Source organism: Octopus bimaculoides, chromosome 5 (genome assembly GCF_046866305.1).
Source record: "Octopus bimaculoides isolate indiv1 chromosome 5, ASM4686630v1, whole genome shotgun sequence".
In the NCBI taxonomy this organism is placed as follows: domain Eukaryota; kingdom Metazoa; phylum Mollusca; class Cephalopoda; order Octopoda; family Octopodidae; genus Octopus; species Octopus bimaculoides.
Genome location: NC_142932.1, coordinates 89,473,914 through 89,500,589, shown reverse-complemented (window position 1 = coordinate 89,500,589; position 26,676 = coordinate 89,473,914). Strand labels below are relative to the sequence as shown.

The window sequence follows — 26,676 nt, the reverse complement described above, 5'->3', positions numbered from 1 at the left end:
TTAAAGAAGCTTACTAATCCCAACAGTCTCTGTACCGGTTATGAACTGTAGTAGTAGCAGGAGCATTGTTGCATTATAGAATACATATATCACTTACCAACTTGGGCTGACAGTCTTGAGTGACTGACTACAATCGGCTATCAAGGTAACAGGTACAAGAAAGGAAGCAGTCTACTTGCATTTATTAATTACTAAATAAAACTAAAAACTACAAACAAAAAAGATAACACCAAGGACGAAAAAGAAAAACAAAAACAATATAGCCTTAGCCCCCACATTCACCCAAACACCTCATCCTACCTTAGGTCACATCTTTGAGTATCTCTATTCCAGAATCAATATCTTAACTACACAAATAAACTTAATTCCAGTCTCAACACATCCTGAAACACAAAACAACAACAACAACAGCAAACTGACAAACAATAACCTGGTGCAGTATAGCCATAGCTGTAGTAGTGCTAGTGGTGGTGGTGGTTAATGTTTTTGTTGTTGTACAGTGGTAGAGTGGGGAAATAAAGTAACTAAATAGTATCTAATCAATAAAGCTATTTATTTTTATTCTATTCTTTTTTTACAAAAGCTTGCTATTAAAATCAGATATTCTGAAAACCACCAAAGGGTTAAATTTAGCCTTATAGGATAGTTTAGACAGATAACACCTCTCAATTGCACTGTCTTATTCATATATATACACTGGTTAAAAAACAAACTTATCTCTTTTCTTAAAACTTATTTTTATCCAACAATTCTAACTAGATTTAAAAGTAATCCCAGAGGGCAATTAACACAGACTGTTGCTAAGAATATATAGTAAATGGATTTAAAACTTCTAGTCTTTAATAACAGGACACAAATAACACCAACACCATCCACAATTTCTAATTTAGGTACAAAGCCAGCATTTCTGGGTTGATCATAGCAACCTTAGTACTCGACTAGTACTCAATTCATTGGTCCTTGAGGACAAAGTCAAAACTGGTTTGGTTAATGACTGAAGGAGCTGTGGTTGATAAAGAGAGTCTTGGCTTTGAGATATTGCATCTGGGATTTATTGGTGTCTAGATGTTGGACTATTAGTTTGGGGATCTGTAATTCATGGTAGTTGCTGAAGTTTATAGATATCAGAACATTGATTGAGGTGTCTGCAGTTCCTGATGGTACAAAGCACCCCGCTTCACTCAGGACAAAAATCCCACAGAAGTTAAAGTTCAAAATAAGACAAAAGTACTATGTAAATTATGCTGGGTTTAGTATTTTTATGGGGTTGTTTCACTGAAGACATTTTGATGATATTTAGATGTGGGTGAGATGGCAGTGATGTTTTGCAGGTTTTTCTTTTTAACTTGTGATTCACATCTTGTCATTGGTGTTACTATTCTACACATGAGTAAGATTTTGGGTTACTTATAACACACCATTGTTTTGTCTGTAGACATTGACATGCATATTTTCTTGTTGGAAAATAGCAGCATCAATCATATTAGTTAAAGAGAGTCCTTGAAAATCATGGTTATTACTATTTTTTCCTTAGTCTAAAACAACCATTGAACTTTTCATTCTTCCAGGATCAATAAAATAAATAAACTAAGCATGTACTGAAGTCAATTTGAATGACTCTATCTCCCCTCAGCAAATCTGTGCAATTGTCACAATGGAAGACGTTGCTATTATTACAAATATAGCTAAGCTGGTGTAAATAATGGCAGAATCAAACTAATTTCATTTATGTTTCATTAATTTCATTAATCCACTGCCTGACTATTTCTGAGTTCAAGCCCTGTCGGGTCAACAAAATAAGCACAGTAGTTAATTCATTCAGTTAGCTACACACCTCACTTATGTTAATTGGTAATTCTGAATAGCAATGGTTTCTTAACTGAGTTCTCTTTTGTTTCAGTCTCTGACTAGAATTATCTCAATTCATACTGTTATTTAAAGTGCCTGAATGAGAATCATAAGTCCTATTTCCACCCCCAAACGACCATAAAGTCACTATTGATAAATACTGCTCAGTATGAAAAAAACTGTCAGTAAAAGCTTACACATGATGTTGATTTGATTTGTCACAATCACACAAGATTGTTGGGTTGAAGTTATGCAACAAAAATTGTAGTATAGTTTAGGCCACTAGTACTGCAACAATTTTATATCATTGAACCAGAGATGGGCTTCTAGATGTACAAAAAATGTTGATAAACTTTAGAAAATCTTTAGTTGTGTATGGCTTAATCATACTATTATAACTTTTTTAAACTATTAACTTCATCATTAGAGATGGAAAAAATATTTTAACATTTACATCTTCACTAATGTGTGCAAAGTACACACCCAGGAATGATACACCTGATGAATGAGGGAAATATAGTATAGGCATAAATATTTATACCTACATTATGACAAATGTTAATCATCTAAAAAATTATAATATTAACTTTAACTATTCAGAGACATTTAGACATGCTTAATATTATTTTCAATACTAATACTAGAAAAAAAATGATGGCTGTTGCCCACAAATTAGTATGACCTAGAAACATGTACCATGTTTTTGCTAATTGTATTCAGTGCCTATATAGTTATGAATACACACACACACACACACACACACATACATACACACATACATACACATGCACACACTCTTCTGGCCTTCCTACCTTATGGACCAATAAAATATTGAAGATGTGACAGCTGGAGGGAAAAAGCACTAGGCTGGAACTCATTTTCAACTGAGTGAATTCAAGTAACATGAAATGAAACGACTTGCTCAAGGACACAACATGCTGCCTACTTCAGAAATTGAATTCCAGCACCATGAACCCAACACTAACCACAAGGTAATGTACTCTGTTAGATTCAAATACTTCATGTCAGTTGGTGTTAACACCATGTAGAAGCTAATTCACTTCACTTTTGCCACTGATATTTTCAGAAAAATGTGGAAAGCTAAATCTCTCTCCCTTCTCTAAATGGAAACAACATTCCTTACTAGTTACAGTTGCAATCATGCAACAAAAGTAATGCAGCTGGTTATGTCAGAACTACATATAGTACAGTGTGAAGGTACATTGCCTTGTGGTTAGTGTTGGGTTCATGATGCTGGGATTCAATTTCTGAAGTAGCCAGCATGTTGTGTCCTTGAGCAAGTCGTTTCATTTCATGTTACTTGAATTCACTCAGTTGAAAATGAGTTGCAGCCTAGTGCTTTCTCCCTCCAGCTGTCACATGGTCCATGTGGTAGGAAGGCCAGAAGAGAGAGAGAGAGAGAGAGTGTGTGTGTGTGTGTGTGTGTGTGTGTGTGTGTGTGTGTGTGTGTGTGCGTGTGCGTGCGCGCGTGCGCGTTTTCACAACTATATAGGCATTGAATACAATTAGCAAAAACATGGTACATGTTTCTAGTTCATACTGATTTGTGGGTAACAGCCATCATTTTTTTTTTCTAGTATTACTACTGAAAATAATATTAAGCATGTCTAAATGTCTCTGAATAGTTAATGTGGAGAATAGTTAGTGGAGATTTTTTTTCATTCTAATTCCATTGAAATTAAAATTGTTTTCATAAAAAAAACATTGAGAACTGAGTAACTGTAACAGTGGTGAAGTTTTATATGTGAGTATATGTAATTGGGGGAAGTGCTAAAATGAAACGTCCTTATAGAGAATGGCTACCTAAATGCTAATGTGCAGGAACAATAATTTGAAATGTTCATTGAGTTTGAAGACAAATCAAGCCCTACACCAAGAATGCTAGTTTTTAAACAGAGTTTAGGCATATATAAGAGAATTCAAAACCTGTTCATGTATTCCTATCAGACTCCTGTTGGATTCTTACCAAATTCTCTAATGCCTTTCTGTCGAAACACATAAAGGAAAAATAGTAATAGAGAGAATGGGAGAATGTAAAGAGGTAAATTTAATCTACAACGATAGATAGCAATCATTACCAGCAGAGAGATAAGAGGGGAGTAGTGAAACAATCAGAAACAATAAAAGACAAACCGCAAACAATTCAAAGATACTACAATTTATAAAAGACTAAGCAGAAAGAAAGTATAGCATATCTTTATATTTGTATTCATGTTACATTCAAGCAAGAATTAAATGGGACAAATTACATACAATTTTTAAAGGGTTCAATGGCATATGTATTACCCAGTAAAACGCCCTCCCTTTTATTTCTTTTCAATCAGCAGATAGTAAAAATCTAAAGAACAGAAAGACAGAAGATTTTGAAACAATGAACCTTCTGTATTTCAAACAACTCTAAATAGGAAGCCAACTGCTAGTGGTAGTGGTGGCGGTGTGTACCGGCTGGGATAAGAGACCAGAATAAATACAAACCAATGTGAGGTATTAGAAAGTAACACAGTATGTGCTTTACTTGAAAGACTCTGTTGAAAGCCAGAGTAGTTTCTTTGTTCCAGAGTTAGTTGGCTTTAAGAATGTGCTTGATATAAATTATTGTAGATAACCTAGTTAAATGTCTAAATGGTCTCAAAATTTAACTTGAAACAACTCAACAAGGGAGCAGCTATGCAGACACTCTGCTAGAAACAGCAGCCAAATCTTCCTCAAATCATGCTATACCATAAAGAAAGTATGATTGAAAGGACACATTGGATGATGTAAATTGTCATATATGAAAAGATGAAATGATCATAACTGGGAAATCTTTCATCAGAAGTCTACTCAATCAGGGCTGAACAAGGGTTAAACAACAATATTACTAACAAAGATAACACCAAAGATAAATATTCTAATTAAGATATCAGTAAATTTCTATAAAAAATTAAAAGGAGATTTAATTTGAAATATACAGGAGTTGGACAAAATAATGGAAACACCTAGCATCATAGCATCATAATTTTGAAATATCTATAAAACCATCAAAAGCTTGTTTATTTTTATGTCTTTTCCTTTATTCTTAGTGTTGCTTAATATGTTCTGCTAAAATTGCTGTTTCTTTTCAGATATTATCAGAAAAAGGTAATTAAAATTCATTAAAATGACACATCTTTTGGACTTTCAAAAAACCAAAACTTTCAGATAGAGACCATCAGACTCTTACATGATTTGTTAGAATGGATCACAAAAGTACAGCTCCCAAAATTACTGCAGAGCTTGAGAACCCAATTTCCACAAAAACTGTTTACCAGGAGGTGCACAAAGCCAGATTTCACAGGAGGGCTGCAATCAGAAAACCACTACTTTCAAAACAAACATTGCAAAGCATTTAGAGTGCAGTGAAAACCTACAGAATTGGTCCCTAGAGCAGTGGAAGAATGTTATTTTCTCAGACGAGTCATCCTTTACCTTATTTCCGACTAACAGCCAAGTATACATGTGGAGACAGCCAAAAGAAGCATTTGACCCAGACTGTCTTCTTCCAACTGTTAAACATGGAGGATCTGTAATGATCCGGGGGGAGGGGGGGTCGGGCTATATCTTGTAAATCCACCAGCCCAATGGTTTCCCTTCATGACAGAATTAATAGTCAAGACTATTTAAGCATTTTATCTGATCAAATTCAAATTGTGGAACTGTTACCGGAGGGAAATGCAATCTTTCAGGATGATAATGCACCAATTTACACAGCTAAAGTTGTTACTGAATGGCACAAGGAACATTCTAGTGAAGTTGAACATCTTATCTGGCCACCACAATCTCCAGATCTCAATATTATTGAACATTTATGGTGCATTTTAGAAAAACAAAGTAAGGAGTCGATATCCTCCACCAACATCACTACAAAAACTGGAGACTGTTTTAGCTGAAGAATGGACAAAAATTCATTTGGAAACATTTCAAACTTTGTACGAGTCCATACCTCATAGAATTTAAGGTGTAATTACTGCCAAAGGTGGTCCTACCCCATATTAAAATAAATTTGTTTGAAATTTTAAGGTGTTTCCATTATTTTCTCCAATCCCTGTAGATATCATTTTCTCAAAATTAAAACTTTCTTAACAGAATCAAGGTTAAATGGCTTGAAATTTAAGATATAAACACAATTCAAATTTACTAAGAAAATCTTTCTAGAGCAGTTGACAACAGCTTTTATCAAATTGATTTTAATGTAAATCAATTTAAATACCTGAAGTCTAACATATGGAATGTGATATATTATATTACAGAGTTATATCAATGCCAGACACTCTCTTACATTACCAGTATTTTGAACAATATTATGTATACAATCTGGGAGCAGACTAAGACCAGCCATACTCTGAAGTGTACGCTCTCAAAAATGCATCAACATTATGCATAAATATCTTTATTAGGAACCATACACACGCAATGGTAGCAACAGTTCTTTGATTCGTGAAGAGTTAAGAAGATAAACAGTTGCTGCACAATGGGACAGAATTCAGAAATTTGGAATTAAGAAGTAAATTTCTTAACCACAGTTAACCTCAGCTGATTTAATTCTCTGTTTAGAGGTATTTTCAACTTCAGCATATGCTATATTTCTAGAAGGAGGTTTAAAACAGAATAATAATTCTCCTTATAAGATTATGAATATACAAGGAAGGGGAAGGAGAGAGAAAGATGCATGTTCTTTCAGTAAATATAATTTTATAGTCAAAAGTAAACACTAATTTTTCTATACTTAGTCAAAAAAAGAGCAAAATATAATGTGACTAGTTTCAGGTTTTATTAAACTAATGTCAGAGACCACTTAGTTTCTTCCTACAGAGAAAATAGTAGCTTATAGTAGTTATGTGGACAGAAAATTAATACAAAATTTCTGATTGAAGTTTTAGTAATAGTTGAAATTAATCAGAGCAATCTTTTTTTCTGGTCATAGAGAGAAAAATCTGTAGTCCAACCACGTTTTACAACTCTTCCCCCCTTTTTACAGTACGTTTACTTAAAACATACTCTTAATGTTTATCTTACATTATCAAATTATTTCAACACCAAAATTGCTTATTCACTATTACTGATTATGTTTTTGTTACTGCTTAGTCAATCCATAGTCGGTCCCAATGGAGCAGATTTATGATTGAAGGTGTTGCTCCATGATTACATTGTGTTTCTTTTTCTTTTTCTCAGACATAGCTTATCAGGAAAAACATTATCAAATGTGTAAGAGATTAAGCACACATAGTCATGTTCACTCATTGATTAATACATTTAATAGTTCCCACTTTTACTGTCATCTTTGTTTTCTGGTACAAAAGCAAAAAACTATTCTTTTACTAAACACTGACTTTGGTTAAAATGTATTTTTTCTTATCTGTTTCTCAGAAAGCAAGGGCAATGCACGTCATATATATATTATACACACACATATATATATATATATATATATATATATATATATATATATATATATATATACAAAAAGCATCAGTTGTGGTGTGCAAGAGAGATGATTGCGCTGGTATGGACATGTGGCGAGAATGGACAAAGATAGCTGCGTGAAAAAGTGCCACACCCTAGCAGTTGAGGGAACCCGTGGAAGAGGCAAGCCTAGGAAGACCTGGGATGAGGTGGTGAAGCACAACCTCCGAACATTAGGCCTCACCAAGGCAATGACTTGTGACCATGACCTTTGGAAATATGCTGTGCGTGAGAAGACCCGGCAAGCCAAGTGAGACCAAAATCCAAGGCTTCTGCCAGGGATGTAGCCAGCCCACTTACGCGTAACATTCCTTCATTGGACACTAAACTCCGCTTGAGAAGACATGGTGAGGTAAGTGAAATCGAAATCAAACTAAATTTGTAGGAACACTAAACTCAGCTTGCAAAGACCTGTTGGGGCAAGCGAAAGCGAAATCATGATGGCACCTGTACCAGTGGAGCACTAACAGCACCGTCCAAGCGCGATTGTCACCAGAGCAGCTGTCTGGCTTCTGTGCCAGTGGCATGTAAATAGCACCAGCATGATCGTTACCAACGTCGCCATCCTGGCACTTGTGCCAGTGGCACATGAAAAGACATTCGAGTGAGATCGTTGCCAGTGCCGATGGACTGGCTCCTGTGCAGGTGACATGTAAAATACACCATTTCGAGCATGGCCGTTGCCAGTAAGACATTCGAGCGAGATCGTTGCCAGTGCCGATGGACTGGCTCCTGTGCAGGTGGCACGTAAAATACACCATTTCGAGCATGGCCGTTGCCAGTACCGCCTGACTGGCCTTCGTGCCGGTGGCACGTAAAAGTACCCACTACACTCTTGGAGTGGTTGGCGTTAGGAAGGGCATCCAGCTGTAGAAACTCTGCCAGATCAGATTGGCACCTGGTGTCGCCTCCTGGTCCACCAGTCCTCAGTCAAATTGTCCAACCTATGCTAGCATGGAAAGCGGACGTTAAATTATATATTGTATGTGTATATATATATATATATATATATATATATATATATATATATATATATATAGGCGCAGGAGTGGCTGTGTGGTATGTAGCTAACTTACCAACCACATGGTTCCGGGTTCAGTCCCACTGCGTGGCACCTTGGGCAAGTGTCTTCTACTATAGCCTCGGGCCAACCAAAGCCTTGTGAGTGGATTTGGTAGACGGAAACTGAAAGAAGCCTGTCGTATATATGTATATATATATATATATATATATATGTATGTGTGTTTGTGTGTTTGTACCCCCACCATCGCTTGACAACCGATGCTGGTATGTTTACGTCCCTGTAACTTAGCGGTTTGGCAAAAAGAGAGCGATAGAATATGTACTAGGCTTACAAAGAATAAGTCCTGGGGTCAATTCACTCGACTAAAGTTGGTGCTCCAGCATGGCCGCAGTCAAATGACTGAAACAAGTAAAAGAGTAAAGAGTAGGAGTATATATATATATATATATATATATATATATATATATATATATATATATATATATATATATATATATATATATGAAATTACAGTATGTAAACCAAGGAATTTGTCATTGTGGCTGCTCCAGAAATGGGGCCAATGTGAAGATGGCTTAAAAAACAAAAAATTTTTAAAAAGACGAGAATCAACAGTTTATACTTCATTATCTGTGGTGGGTAACAATGTCAATAGAATGTAGTAGAAAATGTCTTGTAGTATTTCATTATCTCTTTATGTTCTAAGTTCAAGTTCAGCTGGTGATAACTGGATTTGTGTATAATACACAATTTTACTCCCCCATCTTTTTGGGATTGCACATTCTATTAAGTATATCACTATATTCAGGATATCATGACAAGAAGTTAGTTATATCTACTGTCCAAGGTAAGTCGTGTGTAACAATCTATTAGTATGACTATAATAATGTTGGTCCCCATCACTAACACCATAACAGTGGTAATATATTAAATGTTTATCACAACTGGTAGATCTAATGGAATTATTGCCACCAACCTTGAGTATGGAAGGCTAGAATGTAATACTGCCAATATAGAAAATACAACTTGATTTATTTAATGTGGTATGAAGGGGAAATTAGGAAAAAGGAGAATTGATGCTTTGTGACAATTTTGATCACCATAAACAAATCATCCCTGCAGGAAATAGCTGAACCATCTTTCTCAGTCCTGAGAGACTACCATTATTATAATCAAAATGGATAATACAAAGATATTACCATGATCAAAATGAGAATATAAATTGAGAAAATATAAATACTTTTGTTTCTGAAGTAATGTAATTACTGGGATGAACTGTCACTGTATACATTTCTGTTGAAAGGACAAACATGTTTGACAATGGAAGTATTTAAATGGAAGTATTTAAATGGAAGTATCACAGAAATGTTTACATTCTGCTTTGTCTTTTATATCATATTCTGTGGTGGCTGACTTTTCACAAGTTCACTTTTCTGTAGATACATTTTTACAGACTACAATGATAAAGTTCAAAGGTCACTTTTGAATTTTGAGGAGACATGAACTTTTTCAATGCAATTAAAACAAATCTAACTAAACACTCCTTTTGTTATGTTATAATATGAAGAGGAGAAAAGGTGTATGCATTATAGAAATATTAAATCAATCCCAGTACTTAATTGATATTTTATGGTATCAACTTCACTTTGGTGAGATTTTAATTGCAGACATTTTGTCTGATGATCTAATGATTTTACCAATCCAATGCATACCAGCCAAGTTTTACTCTCAGAAACATGTGGTCAATTGTAGAAATTACTACTGTCATTACTCTGTTCAAGTATAGTGGATAGCAGAATTAGTTAAATGTCAAGCAAAATGCTTTGAATTATTTAGTTATGATCCTTTCATTCTGAATTCAAAACCCACCAAGATCAACTTTGCCTTTCATCCCCCTGGGGTGGATAAAATAAAGTACCATCCAAGTATTGGGGTTGATTTAATTGATTATACACTCTCCCAAAATGTGTGGCTTTGTGTTAATATTAGAAATTAACATTTAGTTAAGTCCCTTGCAGATGACACTGTTAGCTGTCTCAAATGCAGCCATACAAATATAGTAAAGTTTTCAAAACTTATTTTATCCATATATTCTATAACATGTATGAGTAGATGTGAAATAGTAATAGCAAAAAATTAATATTTTACATTGCGTTATTGTCATCATTATACCAATGCTCTAAATGATATTGATAGAATTGTTACAGAATTAAAAGAATTTGCTCTTGCCCTTTATGTTTTAAGTTCAAATTCTACTAAGGTCAATTTTACCTTTCATCCTTTTGGGATTAATAAAATCACCAACTGGAGTTGATGGATTTGACTGACCTTCTCTCATCAAAATGCACCTAATCAGAAACTTTTCATCCTGCTAATGTTGATAAAATAATGTACCCTTCAAGTAGTTGATGATATTGGCTAATACTCTCCCTTCAAAATTGCTGGACTTGAGCCTAAATCAAAAATCACATTGGAAATAACACCTTAATTTGGTAAGGTGGGTATAGTTAAGAAGATCAACTCAAGTATTTGATTGTTACTATACTGGTAGGATGAAAGATAAAGGTGAATTTGGCAGGATTCAAATTTAAAATGTAACAGGTCATAACTAAATGCAGTAAGCTATTTTATCCAATGTTCTAACAATTCTACCAAACCACAACCTGAAGATTTATATCACCAGTATTACTGTATGAGAAATATTTTTTATTGATAGTGCCAATGATTCTTTCATGAATACAAAATCACAAACTTATCAGAAAGATGTATTGTTGATCAAATTAATCCAGCACAAGATTATCGATTCTTGAGGAATTAACAGCAAAGTCTATCCCAGTAGCATTTCAACTCTGAACATTATTGATGTAATTATTAGTTTCTTACAATAAGAACAAAGCCATAAATTTTGTGGAGCAGAACAATCAGTTATATTGACTGCACAACTTCACTGGTAACATACTTTATTGACTCTGGAAAGATGACAGACAGAATTGACACCAAGGAGATTTGAACTCAGAAGTTAACAGAAACTATAACTTTTTTTTTTTTTTTTTTTTGCTAATCCAACACTCTTCATTGACAACAATATTGATTTCTTACACTGGAATAAAGTTACAAATTGGTGTGTGTGTATATATATATATATATATATATATATATATATATATATATATATATATATATATATAAATAATGTTTAGAATTCTATAACTAACTAAAAGTAAGATGTTCTACAATTGCTTGAAAGCAATAATACTGTTCAAATGTAAAGAAGGATATGAGCCCACCCAAGCTCTCGCTTTTGTCATTTTCCTTCCATAATAGTATACTATTTGAAGCATCAAGTATTATTAATAGGTGTTTCAGAATTCTGAAAGACTGAAAAATAACTTAATGCTACATCAAGATGTTATCACAATCATGCTGATAATTGAAATGATTTCTGACAATGAAAACTTTTCATTTGATAATATAGTTTCTGGCACATGTGTTTGCTTTCTTATATGTTGCAAAATATTTTGAAATAAGTGGAAGAAGATGGAACTAGAGAGATTTTATTTAAAGAAAATAAACTTTTGTATATATAATGAACTTTATATTTCCTACATCTTACATACACGCAAAGTCTGGAATAACAAATGAGATTAAAAAGAAACCCACAATACACAGACAGTCCACTGCCCAATAAATTTCTCATTTCTAATACATACAATCTTACATCTTTCTTTTCCTTTATTGTTTTCACTCATATTTTATTCCTCTCTCTCTCTCTCTTCTGTGTGTGTGTGTGTGTGTGTGTGTGTGTGTGTGTGTGTGTGTGAGTGAGAGAGAGAGAGAGAGAGAGATTTTTTAATGGAATTTAAGTCAACAACCTAGTACCAGCAGTTTCATACAGGCTGATTAGCCAGTAATAATTCAAACATACCCGTTTGTTGAATAACAACTGGTTAATCAGCCAATTAGACCATTGATGCAAGGCTGTTGGATAATTAAATTCCATTAAAACGTATATATATATATATATATATATATATATATATATATATATATGCATTATGCATGTGCATCTATCAATATATAAACAAATGTGAGGGATGAATATTCAATACACACAGTAGAGTTAATACTAACAATAAAAAAGAGATTTTATATCATTGGTTATCTGAGTTTTATATGATTGCTTTTTGCTACGATTAAATTTTTTATTATAACATTCAAGATTATTTCAGAAATATAAATTCTAGTACTTAAAATTCAACCATGTCAAGGTCAGTGTCTTCTAGTGTAGTTCCAAGCTGACCAATACATTGTGAGAGAATTTGATAGAGTAAAATTGTATGAAACTTGTTTTCTCTCTCTCCTTTTGCAGATGTAAAAACAAATGAACAAGCAGGAGTGGCTGTGTGGTAAGTAGCTTGCTCACCAACCACATGGTTCCGGGTTCAGTCCCACTGCGTGGCACCTTGGGCAAGTGTCTTCTACTATAGCCTCGGGCCGACCAAAGCCTTGTGAGTGGATTTGGTAGACGGAAACTGAAAGAAGCCCGTCGTATATATGTATATATATATATATATATGTGTGTGTGTGTTTGTGTGTCTGTGTTTGTCCTCCTAGCATTGCTTGACAACCGATGCTGGTGTGTTTATGTCCCCGTCACTTAGCGGTTCGGCAAAAAGAGACCGATAGAATAAGTACTAGGCTTACAAAGAATAAGTCCCGGGGTCGATTTGCTCGACTAAAGGCGGTGCTCCAGCATGGCCGCAGTCAAATGACTGAAACAAGTAAAAGTGTAAAAGTGTAAAAGTGTATATATGTCTTCATTTACTTTTTCAATTGATTTCTTTCCTTTGTATATGCATATATACACACATGACTAACTCAACCTGATGTCACAAAAATTGCTACAAGAATCAATAAAAACAACAACAACAAAATTTAATTGCTGTAATAATTTGATAATAGAAAAATGTGTGTGCTGATCTTAAAAGTATTGAAGGAAATGCAACAGATATTAACATGAAATACATAATACAGAGAAACATTAAGAAACAGAAATAGCTTTTGCTAAGAAATCCTTTGGCAAAGCAAGGTTCCAACACCAGAGAGATCATCTACAGATTTGTTAAGAAATATGAACAGGAGAGAATATAGCTGTCAACATGAAATGTAAATGACATTTGTTCAGACAAGCAAAAATTGATAATATTAGTCGCATAAATTGTCCTAGTTTAGCAAGTCAATCAAATGAAAGACTATCTTATTGTATAATACAGGCAATCCCTAACAATATCTGGATAATAATAGTAGTAGTGGTAGTGGTGGTTTTGGTGGTGAGTAAATTAACATGATTATACGATTATGTATGCAGCAGAGGGAAACTTATGGTAAGGATTACATGACAAAACAATAGGATCCAAATCTCTGTGGAAAGTGGACGTTAAACGATGATGATGATGATGGTGATATATATATATATGCATGTATATGTGCATGTATGTATATGTGCATGTATGTATATATATATATATATATATATATATATACATACACAGTGAGAGATAGGTAAATTGTCGCCATTTTATATCTTTATGCGCATTGTTTGTTTTTGATTTTGTTGGCTACACAGTATAGTAGGGTCAGTTGGGCACCATGTGTGAGAAAAACAGCACCATGACACAATTCACTCTGCCAGAAATTTGGAAATGATATGCTGTACTGCTTGGCATTCACACCAGATGTTCCAATACAAACATTTCAGAGTGTGTGGATATTAATTTGAGAATAGTGCATTCTGAGGACATGTACCGAGAGTGATAAAAATCAAACATCTAGTCAACATCATAGTGTCTGGAGTAATCACTAGTAATTGTGGCATTATGCTTCCATCTATCTTCCCACACAGCCTCAGATTCAACATTGAGGCCTACATCAAGTGCCTGTAGGAGGTAGTGCTGCTCTGGGCCAAGAGGGTGGCTGCTGGAAGACCCTGTGTTTGGAAACAGGACTCTGCACAATGCCACACAAGCAGGAGAACCCAGTCATGGCTGTCAGACAATTTCTGCAACCATATCACCCCTAACATCCTCAGACTGCAACCCTCTTGATTATTATGTGTGGGGCACAGTTGAGCAAGAGACCAACAAAACTCCTTGTAACATCAAAGATGAACTGAAGGCAAGGATTATGGCAGCATTCACTAACTTAAACAAGGAGACCATCCAGAAGGGTTGCAGGAGATTTCGAAGTCATCTGGAGGCCATGATTGAAGCGAATGGTGATTTTATTGAATAAATTTACTCTTTAGCATTTCAAGATATTTTTATGTAATTTTGGTAAATATATCAGTTAAAATGAGATGTCAGTGTTATTTTCATTTTTGTGTAATTTAGACAACAGTTTATTCACCATATATATGTGTGTGTGTATAAGTATATATATATATATATATATATATATATATATATGCACACGTATATAATCATTTCAAATTCCCAGAAATGATCAAAAGACGAGGTACTATATTTTATGATTTTTTTTTCCCTAGAATATTATGCAAAAAAAAAAAAATATCAGGCCATGGGTAAATAATGCCTTGCTTGGAAACAGATGAAAGTTGGTGACAGGGAGAGAGCATCAGGCCGTAGGAAATCTACCTCAATAAATTCCATCTGGCCCATGCAAGCATGGAAATGTGGATGTTAAAACAATGATGATGATGAATTTCTAGAAACTACGAAATAAGAGATATGTTATGATTTATATCCTAGAATTCTTGGAAACATTTAGAAATATGCTAAATAACCATATTTTGCTTTAAGTGTCTCCATACAGGCATTGGTCTCTCTAGGTATGTGCACAAATTTTAGAAAAAGTACATAAAACATCAATAATAGCTTTCATCATAGGGAACAATTACAAAAATTCAAGAAAAGTTATGAAAGTCCAACATGCTAAGTTTTATGTGCATCATGAAATAGTGAGGTGAAAAATGAAATGCATAAAAAATTACCCATTTCAGTTCTCAACATTTCAGATGCTTCTAGTACTAAATACAGTCCACTAATAATGGACCCAATTTCACCCAGAAGGCTTGGAGAAAAACAATACTTATTTAAAGACTCCTGCCCAAGATAACACATAGAGATAAAACATTTTCAGATGGTAAATGCTAGTTTGTAGAGTGTCAGTAAAAACTGGTGTTTCTTATATCCCCATCCACTCCATTAATAATAATGGATTGATTTTGTATTGATTTTATTTAGAAATCAAACAATCAAAAATCTGTCAAATATTTAAATCAGTACACCTGGTTTGACAAAGTGCATAATAGCAATAATTTTCAATATAATTTCATAGTGGTTAGTTGAAAGAAATGTAAGTGGCTGTGACAAAGTTGTAATAGTGCTTAAAACTGCAGTTCATAAATTTTTTTACAACAGCCAGTCCTTTCTTGTTAGGTGAGTCTCAAAACACCATATTCTATCTCTGCAGATAGACCGTGATTACAATTTCCAATTCACTTTTTACTATTTAACCATCTGAAATGGTCAACACATGCTAGATTTCATCACTGAAAACAACCATCTAAGCCTAAATACCAAATTTCAAAAAGAGAGATCTAGACTATGGACACATACCTATTCCAGTGGTGTCACAACCCAACTGGATTATGTCTTCATAAACACAGAGTGGAAAAAAAGTGCTCTAGATTGCTAAGTATATAATTCCATTGGCTGAGTTAGTTCTGGCCATCTAGTACTATCTACCAGAATTCAACCAAGCTTATGTACCATAAAGAAGAAACCTAAAAATTTCTTCCATATGACTGGTCAGTACTTAACAACAGTACATCATCTTGATCAAACACAAGCAGAAACTTAAATCAACTCCTCAAATGCAATATACTGTAATTTTATTATCTCTCAACAACAAACTACTGAAGAATGTTTTCCTATCAAGACAAAAATCGAATGTTAACTCTCATAGGAGTCTTAAGCAATAAATGAGATGTGCAATCAATTGAAGGATGAACTCCTTATTTAAAATCAATTAAGCCTTCCAATCTAACAACAGAAATATGTTGAAAGAAAAATGCTAGCAAGCAGCTGTAAACAAACAATACTCCACAGCATTGCAAATTGCTAATGAAATCAGTGGCAGAAAAAGTATGAATAAATTGAAACTAAAAGCCATAATTCTGCAGGAACAACTAAACAAGTAGAAAGAACACTTTCAAAACTTTCTCAGTAATTCAGGAGCAATTTCAGATAAAAACACAGAAGCTAATATTAAACACAATCTTGACATCAAACTTTGTGATTTCACATGAGATGAACTTAGTGGTATCCTGAAAAGAACCAACAGAGAAGAAAAAAAACAAAACAAGAAGTTTGAGTAATACAACATTTCAGTAATATCTGCATTCAATTTTGTAATGCAGTGATCATCATTCAATGACCATTTTCTATGCTGGCATAGGCTGGATGGTTTGACAGGATTCAGTGAGCTGTGTCAGCTTTGACATGTTTTCTACAGCTGACCGCCCTTCCTAAAGCCAATCAACTTACAGTGTATATAGGGTGTCACAAGTGAAGTTACCAAGTAAGTTGCAAGACAGAAAAGAACAGAAAAGGGAAAACTGTATTGGTGGGTTTATTAAAGGGAAGGTGGCTTTATGCCAGGTGAAGAGAGGCTAAAGTATTGTGAGAGAAGAAGCACAGAGGAGATGTTTGGCTACCACACATTATATAAAAATGAGTAGTAATAATTGGGAAGAGGATGAAGATGAATATGGTAGTGATGGGGTACCAGAGAAAACTCAAGGTACAACTACATCATCAAACTCCCAATTAAGAAGAGCTGAATGTAGTATTCTCCCATTCCCCAAAGAAGGTAATTCAGATGTGTCTAAAAGTAGAGATTACTCTTACACTGATAGCAGCAAGCATCTGTAACAAATTGTTGTGGAACCAAACATTAATAAAGGTTACTGGCTGGAAAAATAATTCATACAATTATGTAAATTAGCACAGTTTTTTGGGAAAAAAATTTCCTAGGAAACAACAACAAAAAAAAAAACTGCGAGGGTAAAATCTTATTTTAGGGTCTATATTTGCTTGCTTGCTTACTTATTTATTTATTTACTTTTTGCATAAGCCCAATTTGCATACACATGCACACACATGATAAGCTTTTGTCTAGCACATCCACTTACATAGCATTTGGTATTTGTTGACCTGAGACAATAACCAAAGATATTTGCACAGGGGATCACACAGTAAGATAGGACTTGAAGTCAAGTAGCTATGAAGCCAGTTCCATATTCACACAGCCTCCCATACCTGCTCTCTCTCTCTCTCTCTCTCTCTCTACACACACACGAATATACAAACAAGAAATAAAAATACTCAGTACAAACGAGTGTATATGTATGTGTATGTGTGTGCATATATATATATATATATATATATATATATATATATATATATATATATATATATATATATATCAGTAGTCACAGCAAATGATTTTCATTTGTCAGTGATATAAATATGAGTGCTTTTATGTACCAAGATTCCGTATGAGAGGTCTTCTCAAGGTAAATAACACAGTATTCTATGTTTTAACACAACATCCATGTTAAGCTGGATATAAAGATTGCCTTTTGGTATTAATACAGCTTCTGTCACTATTAATTACACACATACACACACACACTCACATAAATATACTCATTTATATTGAGTATTTATACATATTATAACTAATGGTGTTTGCACGCATGCGCATGTTCACAAAAATTGGTAGCCTAGCATTGATGTATGTCACCATGAAATACCATGAATTCAGAACAACAAAAGAGATAGATGTTGTTATTGCTCTTTAGTCCCAGTTTGATCTGAGTCAAACAAACTTATGATCAAGAGCATTCTAGTCAAGACCATCCAATTCTTTTTCATATATAGTATGTCTTGAACCATATTATCTTATGCATACTTCCATTTTTAAGATGGTAGAGTGAGAGTACAGGGAGATATGGCTTCTAGTTGAAGCAGGTCAACAGACCAAATGAAGACACTCTTATAGGCTGTATGGTGACTGGGGTGACACGAGATGAAATAAAGGTCAAGGATTTCAATGGGACCTATTTTCAGGCAAATATATTTGTGCATATGCACTTATGCGAGTGAGCACATGTGTGTGTGCACATGTGTGCATATATGTGTGTGCATCCATGTGTGCCTGTGCATGCAAGTGTTTTATTATTACATATGTTTCTGTGAGTAATGAACAAAACAGTATATTATAATTGCCGTTATCAATCTTTTAGACAAGATATATAACTACTTAGCTATTGTATAGAAATATAAGTTGAAGAACATGGAGTTATCTGTAGCTTTTATGAAATACACCATATATATATATTAATTTTGGATTGATCCTGTATCAATTTTGCTAGTTATATTTTTAATTATTTAATCATTCAACATCTACCCACCAATAGGAATTCATCATGTAGAATTTTAACTGAACCTTACCACAAAGAATGAACCCTGAAGAAGGAAATATTTTTTGATGGAGTTGAATACAGACTGTTCTTACAACCCCTTAATATTTTCTGAAACAGCTGTAGGTTTTAACTGACTGTTACTTTTCATGGTTTTTAACTGACTTTTACCTTCATGATATCTCGTATTACTGAACTCTATTTATTCTCCCTCGAATACATGTATCTAAACAAGCATACATGGTTTTCATGTTATTATATATTAGTTTATTTACATTTTATATCTTATTATTTTTATTATATATATATATTTTTATTATGTTTTATTACTTTTTATTATTTGAATTTTTAATATAAACATATATCCCACCCAAGTCTTATAAATCACTGTAAGCACAATTTCATTTTCGGATGTAAAGTACTGACAACTGAAATTTTTATCTTCTACAAAAAAACAGCTGTACTATAAACGGAGTATTGTCTCCATTAAAAACTCTCTTATTATATGTATGTATGTATGTATGTATGTATGTATGTATGTATGTATGAGTGTGTGTGTGTGTGTGTGTGTGTGTGTATATATATATATATATATATATATATATAGTGTATTTCTTAAAAGCTACAGATATGTATGTACATATGTATGTGTGTATATATATATATATATATATATATATATAAACTGAATAAGAAAAGAGAATACTCAAAACTCAAATAGAGTTACTCCAAATAAATATATATGAGTGTGCCCACACACACACACACACACACACACACACACAAATACACTTGCACATATATACAAACAGATATAACTTTAGGGATTGCCTGTAATATTTAAAACCTTCACTTGACATTTCTAAATATCTACTACACTTGCTGTTCATTTTTCTTGAAAAGGCAAAGTTTACAAAAGCCTATCATAGTGCTAAAAGGTAAAAATGACTAGTGCTCGTGAAATATTGAATAGAAATACCTTATTTCTTTGTCTGCTTGGATAAGACAATGGTCTGATCTGGAAACATGCAAATAGCCAGTGAATATAAATATATATATATATATATATATATATAAATTTTCACAAGGAAAAGGTTGACAAGGACTTCAAAGTTTCAACTTACTTGCCAACTTTTCCTTGTGAAAACATATACTCTACTAAAAAGTACTGAGTGACTTTTCAGTTTAATGTCAAAATTATATAAACATATCTTCACAAAAAACAAACATTAATACGTACATATACACATATATATACTATAGGAAACACTAATTTTATAATAATGATGATGGTTATGATGATTTATTTTATATGCCTCAAGGACATCTGATGAAGAGGACATTACAATGATAGTTTCCAATTTGTGTGGTGTTTTACATAAAAAATGTTGAGGAGAAGAAGGCTGAGATAAAAAGTATACATAGTATACAAAATATGTGAACACATGGATGATACAGTCATCCTAATACAGGAGATCTTTAACTGGAGCCGATCAAAGAACCCCATAGAACCAGGATCACCCTGACCACAAAGAGCACAAGCCCTTGCACAACTGTTGTTCTCCAATCTACAGATGCATGCTTGGAGAAATTCTATTCACCCTGACCATTTTTGAACAGATGCCTATCTCTTAGCAAATTTCCACTCTCATTTTCCTTGAAAGAAAGTTGACAAGAGTTTGACTGAAGATAAAGTTGTCTGTTCACAATCCGTCACATAACCTTTTTCACATAACCTTTTTCTCCATAGCCACTAGACGGAGGAACACTGCATGACTTGCCTTGCTAAAACTGGGCAGTAGGGTGATTCTCACAATGCACTTGTAATTGTAATAATAATAATAATAATAATAATAATAATAATTATCTTTAATATAGGCACAAGGCCTGAAATTTGTAGGGAGAGGGTTAGTTGATTATATCAAATCCTAACTCAACTGCTTTTTATTTTATTGACCCTGAAAGGATAAAAGGCAAAGTCAACGTCAGCAAAATTTGAATTCAGAATGTAAAGATGGGTGAAATGCTGCTAAGCATTTTCTCTGGCATGCTAACAATTCTGTCAGCTCACCACCATAATAATAATAATAATAATAATAATAATATAACAATGATGATGACGATGATGATTCCTAGCATAGGCTTGTTGCCATATGTTTTGGTGGTAGTTGATTGAATGGACCCTAATACTTAGCTGGCACTTACTTTATTGACACTTTTAAGTATGAAATCCAGTCAGCTTTAATAGTATTTGAACTCAGGGCATAAAGGGAACTAACTATTGTGAGGTATTTTACCCAGCATACTGATTTTATCACCAATCCCTAAAAATAATAACAAAACAATCATTTCTAATATTGGCAAAAGGCCTTAAATTTGTGAGGAGTGGGAGTTAGTTGATTAAATTGACCTCAGTACTTAACTAGTACTTTATTTTATTGACATTGAAAGTACAAATGATAAAGTCGACTTCAGCCAGGTATGAACTCAGAATGTAAAGAGTTAGAACAAATATTTATAATATACTAATTATGATAACACTAATGATTCCTAATTTAGGTGCAAGGCCATCAATTTTGAGGAGAAGCTGTTGGTTGATACTATCAACCTCACTACTTGACTGGTACTTTATTTTATCAACACTAAAGGATGAAAGGCAAACTTGGGCCTTGCAGGATTTGAACTCAGAAGAACATTCTGAGTTCAAATCTTGCCAAGACCAACTTTGTCTTTCATGCTTTGGGTCAGAAGAAATGCCACAAGGCATTTTGTCTGACACTAATGTTTCTACCAACCCACTACTCTTGATGTAATAACACCACATTATTATTGTTCATAAACACTCAACAGATTAGACTGTTAGAAGAGAAAAGAATCCTAACATCGGGCTACAACAAGTAACCTTGGATGCCAAGAATCCTCCTAAGTATCTTAGCTGTCCCTAATAACAGTTTTCTGCAGCTGTACTAATCTGGGTTTTATGCCTATTTCCTCTATCCATCTGTTCAGACCTTTAGGGGTAGTTCCCAATGCACCTACAACTACTAGGATACATTTTACCCACACTTTCCATAGTCTCTGTAATTCAATAGTTAGGTCCTGGTACTTTGCTATTTTTTCATCATTTGGGACTGTAAAGTCAATTATCTGGCACTTTCTATTCTCTTTATCCACTACTACAAAAACAAGCCTTCTAGCTTCTGTTACTCTATCAGTCTGAATGTTAAAGTCCCACAGCATCTTGTATTTCTTACTTTCTAGTACTTTACTAGATTCATGTTCATACCATTTATCAGTATGTTCAAATCCTAGTTTTCTACATAGCTCCCCGTGGATTGCTCTCCCTAGATTGTCAATTCTTCTTCTTATTATTATTATTTTTATTATTATTACTAAGGTGGAAAACTGGCAGAATCATTAGCATGCTGGGAAAAATGCTTAGCAGCATTTCATCCATCACTACGTCCTGAGTTCAAATTCCACTGAGGTTGACTTTGCCTTTCATTCTTTTGGGGGTCAGTAAATTAGGTACCAGTGAGATACTGGGGTTGATGTAATCAAATTTCCCCACCAAATTTCAGGCCTTGTGCCTTCAGTTGAAAGGATTATTATTATTGTTGTTGTTGTTGTTGTAGTTGCTGTTGTTAAGGCAATGAGCTGACAGATTCATCAGCACACTAAATATAATGCTTAGTGGCATTCTGTCTATCTTTATGTTCTGAGTTTATATTCCACCCAGGTTGACTTTGCCTTTCATCCTATCGAGGGTTGATAAATTAAGTACCAGTTGACAACTGAGAAAACTGTAATCGGCTCACCCCGTTCTCCAAAATTTCAGACCTTGGGCCTATAGTAGAAAGGATTATTACTATTATTATTGTTATTAACAAGGTGGAAAACTGATAGAATCATTAGCATGCCAGACAAAATGCTTAGTGAATTTTTGTCTGTCTTTACATTCTGAGTTCAAATTCTGCCAAGGTCAGTTTTGCCTTTCATCCTTTTAGGTTATAAATTAAGTACCAGTCAAGTACTGGGGTTGATGTAATTGACTTCCCCTCCCCTCAAAAACTACTGGCTTGTGTCAAAATTTGAAACCATTACTATTATCATTATTATTAATAGCAACAGCAGCAGTAACACTAGCAGTGATTGAAGATTTGATTTAAAGAAATACTTGCATAAAATTTTTGCATTGAATATAAATTTGAACTTCTTGAGTTTGAAGCTGGAATGTGTATAATTTTTCAGAGAACCTAATTGTTTGACAAGGATATCAACAATTTCAAAAGAATTCAATATTAGTTTCAAATTTTAACACAAGGCCAGCAAGTCTGAAGGATGAGGCAAGTTGATTACATCGACCCAGTGATCAACACCAAAAAGATGAAAGGCAAAGTCAACCCCAGCAGAATTCGAACTCAGAATGTGAAGGTGAACAAAATGCCACCAAGCATTTTACCCAATGGGCTAACATTTCTGCCAGCTTACAGCCTCAGAAAAGAGAGAGAAAAAAAAAGAATTCAATATTAAAAAAGTAGTATACAAGCCTTTTTTCATCTTTTCTAATAATATAAAAATTGTTCCAGTTATCAAAAGTGCTAATAGCCAAAACAATTTGCATGTCGTAAAGAAAGATGGAATAAAATTGTATATTCTATAATTTTTTAAACTGTATCTTTGTTTAGTGGTAAATAAGGAGCTAATGATCTAATAAAGATCTTAATTAAATTAATAATTAGAAATATCATATGGTGATTTTTTTCTTTTCTTTTGTTAGGTTCCTTAACTTTTTATTTTACTGAAAATTCCTTCAAAATTGAATATTTACTATTGTTGTCTGTTTCAGGATCTCTTCAAAAAGGACACATTAAAGCAATCTTTTGTTATTTATTCCTAAGTTGTGTGACATTCCTAGATAATTCGATATCCTCTCTAAGGTGAAATGAAACTATATAAAATAACATCTCCTAATCAGAAATACTATAGAATGCCTGCACCAGATTTGAACTACTAACCTACTAGCAGAAAGTCAATACCTTTGCTATTAGACATCTCCAGGAACAAGGGAAAATTTAAGCCAACACTGCCAACTAATAAAATATATCATTCTAATGTTATTTTACCAAAGTAGGTCTTGATTAACTAGATCTATGATTAAATGCATCCCAGCCATGACCACCCAGGCATTGGGTGGTACAATACAATGCTCTGCAATGTAGTCTGAAATATTAGCTTGTTTAACATGATAAGGGAAATTTGGCTGCTATTTCTAACAGATCAGACTGCAGTCTACATTAGTAAAATGCATTCCTCTATGGTACCATTTCTATCCAAGCGGACTGGACACTTGGGAGTTCAGTACTTTTACTAGTAATAGTATTGTGTCTATAATATGTGAACAGTAGTGTTATCACCTGGTAGAGCCACATCATATCAATTTTGTCAGTAAAACTACAATTGAAAATATGGAAGTTGACTAAGAAAAATCAATGATTATGTACACAAAAATATAACTTACATTATGCTTTCAAATATGGATTAGACCCAAGAGTTAAATATATAATGATAGTGAATTTTAAAAATTATATGTTAGCTATGCAAAAGAGAAAAAAACTGAAAATATATTATAAATTAATATACTGAAAAGTGTTAAACACTGAAAAGAAATAAGAAACAGAAAACAGTCATTCATTTTGCCTTAAAAATATCAATAAAAAAAGGAAAATGGAAAATAAAATTACAGATTATCTGAAACTGCTTTATTTTTTAAATGACAATTCACTTCAGGAGCAGAACAAAGCTAATATTTTTTAATAGTGATTGAATTTTAACTATTCATATTTTAATCTTAATGAAAAAATGTGAATAGAAAAGTAGCTACAATTGAGATGAAAGATACTAATCTAAAAGGAAACAAAAACAAAAACTTTTTACTTCTCTAGAAAAGCTTCAGAAAACACACATGCACAACACACACACACACATAGATGATCTTTTAAAATTGTCTTAATAAAACGATGAAAATTTGCTAGCCAAATAAAACAAGTTACCTGTAGCTGCCAGTCTGTGTAGGTAGCAAGCACAATTTTATACGTAATAGTCAACTAACAGGCTCAAAGTAAAACATTCAATAGCAACAGTTGTTATGTAGACTCATAAAAATCAATACATATTTATATATATATAAATATATGTATATTTTTTCTTTGTTACGTAGAATATCGGTCATATCCTATATTCAGTAGTTTATGAAAACAAATGTATAAAAAACTAACCCCCACCAATCCATTTCAATAGTGTGTGTATGCATGCTCACCCCTTTTCATCTGCAGTCATGCATCTTGAACCTTTACTGAACAACATATCCACTGAGACCAAGCAATCTTCCTCTCTTCCCTTTCTCAATACATACAGCTTTGTTAGTAATCAACTCACCTAGTCATCCAGCTACACTTTCAATGTGTATAAAAATCATTCTACCTCAATGTTGGTCCCTACTGCCTTCAGTCTCTCACCTGACAAATTTTCCAAACCTTTTAACCATTTAATACTGTTAAATCTATAGAATTAGATAATAATCTTAGCTATGACCTAAAACAGTGCAAACTATACAATGATCTAATGTCTTAACCAAATTGATCAACATCTACCTCATTGTAAGTTTTATAAATCATGAATTCTTATAACAATGAGCCATAACTGGGAAGCATAAATCAAGTTTTCAAAGTTATTGTCCTACCAAGTTCCCCTGTAACATTTTTAAGATGAATCATATCCAACTACACATTAAATCTCTTTCCCTCTCTCATTCACTATGACTCTGTCTTTATGTATTTATCCCTTTAGTTTTCATGGTTCTATAGTTGAATTTTTTCCCTATTAAACCCACAAAATATCTCTCTAGTCCTAGATACTCTTATAAAACAAAAGCTGCTGCATTTGGCAGCAAAGTCATTTCATAAAAGAAACAGAAGTTTCACTCCTGTAAGATTTATATTGTATTGCTTATGATATTTGGGAAATATCATTTCTCCTGCATTTACATTATATGTTTAAAAAAAATGAATTTTTTTTTTAAACAAATCCTAAAAATATGCAAATGGGACATGTTGAAATATGGTTTGCAAAATATTGCATTAACAATTTTTTTTTTTTTTATGGTTTTGGTTCAGAGTAAAGGAATGAGCCCACCGCTTTCACAGGTTCTCCATACATGTGAGAAAAATATACATGATAAACAGTGGGAAGTTATAACTAAACTATATAATACTTCACTCACTAACATACAACCATTAGCACACAGATACACTGTATCTTCCATTTGTTTCCTCTACTACCATTGCTGGAACATTTTATTTTCTAAACTAGCAAGCCATGTAACACTTTATCTAACTTTTCTCATTTCATCATCCCTAACGGTCTCATCTGCATCAAATGTTTCACTTAAGCATACATTTTAGAACCACTTTTAGTTCAAAATTTCAAATTGATAAAACTAAGGTGATCTCATAAAACAAAATTAAGGAGAAAATAAATATCATAGCCACAGCCTCAAGAATGAAACATATAAAAGAATATATATATATATATATATATATATATATATATATATATACATATCTTTTATTTGATTGCAGTCATGTTGGAGCATCGCCTCAAAGGATTTTAGTTGAACAAATCAACTCCAAGACTTAGTTTTTTAACTCTAGTATTTATTCTATCAGTCTCTATAGAGATGTAAACACACCAGCACCAAGTGGTGGTGGAGGACAAACATGGACACAAAGACACA

General features: G+C 33.4%; 1 protein-coding gene across 48 annotated transcripts in view; it reads right to left on the bottom strand.

Annotated features, from left to right (window-relative positions):
• Positions 1-26,676, bottom strand: part of LOC106869124 (sorbin and SH3 domain-containing protein 1) — a 487,488-nt gene that overhangs the window by 188,497 nt on the left and 272,315 nt on the right. For 6 of the 48 annotated variants that reach the window (XM_089352588.1, XM_089352572.1, XM_089352575.1 and 3 more), the window contains one exon: positions 19,861-19,899. The exons of the other annotated variants lie outside the window; for them this stretch is intronic. In XM_089352588.1, the coding sequence (XP_089208714.1) occupies positions 19,861-19,899 (39 nt within the window). The remainder of the gene's footprint in view (positions 1-19,860; positions 19,900-26,676) is intronic. 48 annotated transcript variants of the gene reach the window in all.